General features: G+C 49.9%; 1 protein-coding gene across 1 annotated transcript in view; it reads left to right on the top strand.

The window, feature by feature from the left end:
- Positions 1-1,414: 1,414 nt before the first annotated feature.
- The window catches only part of LOC119588661 (delta-1-pyrroline-5-carboxylate synthase-like), a gene marked incomplete at its 5' end in the record, with an annotated part of 4,530 nt that continues 3,744 nt past the window's right edge, over positions 1,415-2,200 (top strand). The window contains 2 exon segments of the mRNA XM_037937295.1: positions 1,415-1,643; positions 1,957-2,139. Of these exon segments, the coding sequence (XP_037793223.1) occupies positions 1,415-1,643; positions 1,957-2,139 (412 nt within the window).

The raw sequence follows: 2,200 nt of genomic DNA, 5'->3' as shown, positions 1-2,200 counted from the left end.
AATTTCTGCTTTCCTTCTTTACGACTTTACAACTTTTTTTGAGTCTCTTCAGATCCCTTTAATGGCCACTCCTGCATCATGGTTCCTCTGTATATGATACACTATCATTTTATGATGGAATAAGGAAAGTAATAGATGAGTGATTGTGAAAGAAACACGGTATTATGAGCTTTCATAATTAATTGTAGAATTATAACCGGACCAATAAATCTATATATCAGGCGTATGATAACCAATTTGGGTAGATAAACAGATTGTGAGTGAAAGAGTTTATTTCAGGCAACAGATCATCGCTCTCGTTATCTCAAGTTCACGTTCGAGGCGCAGCCTGGAGGTGGGCCTCACGGCGCGTGAATCTTAAATACATGTTTGAAATAAGGCAAGTTCCTCAAAATGATGTATAATTGTAAATCCAGTATGATTTTGGAAATTTTTTGCAGATAGCGATATACAAAAATTTTAATAATTTTTAGTCTATTTATATGATTCATGAATCAGGTGTCTTTTGCAGAGCCTTATTCAGACAATTTTCTAATTTCCCGTAGGTCCCAAAATAGCACATTATAGGACACCTGTAATTGTTTACCTAAGGGTGGGATCTGCGACCTGCCCAACAACAGCGGGGCAAGGAAAGTCATTTGGTGGGTGCGGACTTCAATTTGTGCCGCCGAGCGCTTTCCACGACGAACTTCCGATTTAAGCACGACGCTCATCGTCGGTTTCTGCTGTTTCCGGTTACGTTCCGTCGCGATAACTGTCAACGGCAAGGACATTTGGCCTAAAGCCGCGGGAACGAGAAGAGAAATCCGATTCGGGATTTGGGGTTGGCGTCCCGTCGGACAAGTCGGATATTCCGTCAAGCGCGTCGCGTGCCACCTAGTCATTTATAGGCGAACGGGAGAACGGTCGGCGTTACTTCTCGCCACACTCTCGTACTGACGTCGGTTCTGACCATCCCCGTTCCCCTATGGGTACGCGGTCGCCCATTCCGGACGCAACGTCATAGCTTTCCCTTAGGACCCTGGAAGACTCATCAGGCGACTCCGATTGCAACTGAACCCCGAGAGAGAATTCACAGATAAAGAGAAACATAAGCCCATGACAGGCGCCACTTCTCTGCTCGGACCGGGCGAATCACTAGTCCCGTGAGGCGCGTGCGTTCAGACCGCGAGTGAGGCATCGTGTCCCCCCTCCTGCCCCGACCCGCGTCCCATGCATCGCCGACGCCTCAGCCCATACATAGGGCACGGCTCGCGCACTTTCAGAGACAGCAGCTCTGCATTACTGCATCTATAGGTGTGATAGATTTATGTTCGGCATATTGCAACTTGGATCATTTTTTCGCAAGACTGAATACAGAAACTGTGCCTAATGGGCCTTCACAGTGCTCGCCTGGTCGTCTCCGCAGCAGACGCTCCTCCTCCTTCGAAATTATTCCTCGGAACACCCGCCTCGCCGTCGCGCCCTCAAGCAAGGCCTTCCCCCTCGGGGAGCCGTGGTACTCCAGCAAGGGCAACAAGGGCGCCTCCCTGCGCGTCTCCTTCCTTGGCGCTTACCGGCCCTCCTTGTCCTCCGCCAACGTCGCCTTCGGGAGGTCTATCGCTTCTTACCAGCGCCGCGCCTACAGCACCAAGAACCACTGGGTAAGGCGGCGGAACAGCCTCGGGTGCACGCGTTGTGACTGTTTTTGTAGAGCCTTTCCTTGTTCGCATTAGCAAAAGTTCTATTTATGTCACGTGGTCGTCTGAATAACACCTAAATGCCCTTGCTTATTAGTTACATCTGATGATAGATTTTGCAATTAGGTGAAAAAATTGTATTTTCTTTATCAAATATTCAGAGCTGTCATCAATGGCCATTGCATCTCATTCACAAATGTAACCCGAAAACGATTAGTTGGACTTTTTTTTTTTTAAGAAGAAAGAGGATGAAATTAAACCTGTCTTTCTCCCCCAGTCCAGCCTACATCTGGACGCCTCTCGGTCCATCTCCCGCATCGAAGGTTCGCGGGCGGCCTTCCAGCACCGCCAGCAACTGCAGCACTCCCGCCGCATCGTCGTCAAGCTCGGCTCGGCGGTCATCACCCGCCGGGATGGCTACGGCCTCGCGCTCGGGAGGCTGGCCTCCATCGTCGAGCAGGTCAGCACCGGCGTATTTGTGCTTTTCCTGTGTACTCATACACAGCACAGACACGCGCGCG

This window comes from Penaeus monodon, chromosome 24 (assembly GCF_015228065.2).
Source record: "Penaeus monodon isolate SGIC_2016 chromosome 24, NSTDA_Pmon_1, whole genome shotgun sequence".
In the NCBI taxonomy this organism is placed as follows: domain Eukaryota; kingdom Metazoa; phylum Arthropoda; class Malacostraca; order Decapoda; family Penaeidae; genus Penaeus; species Penaeus monodon.
This window is presented reverse-complemented; position numbering and strand designations above follow the sequence as displayed.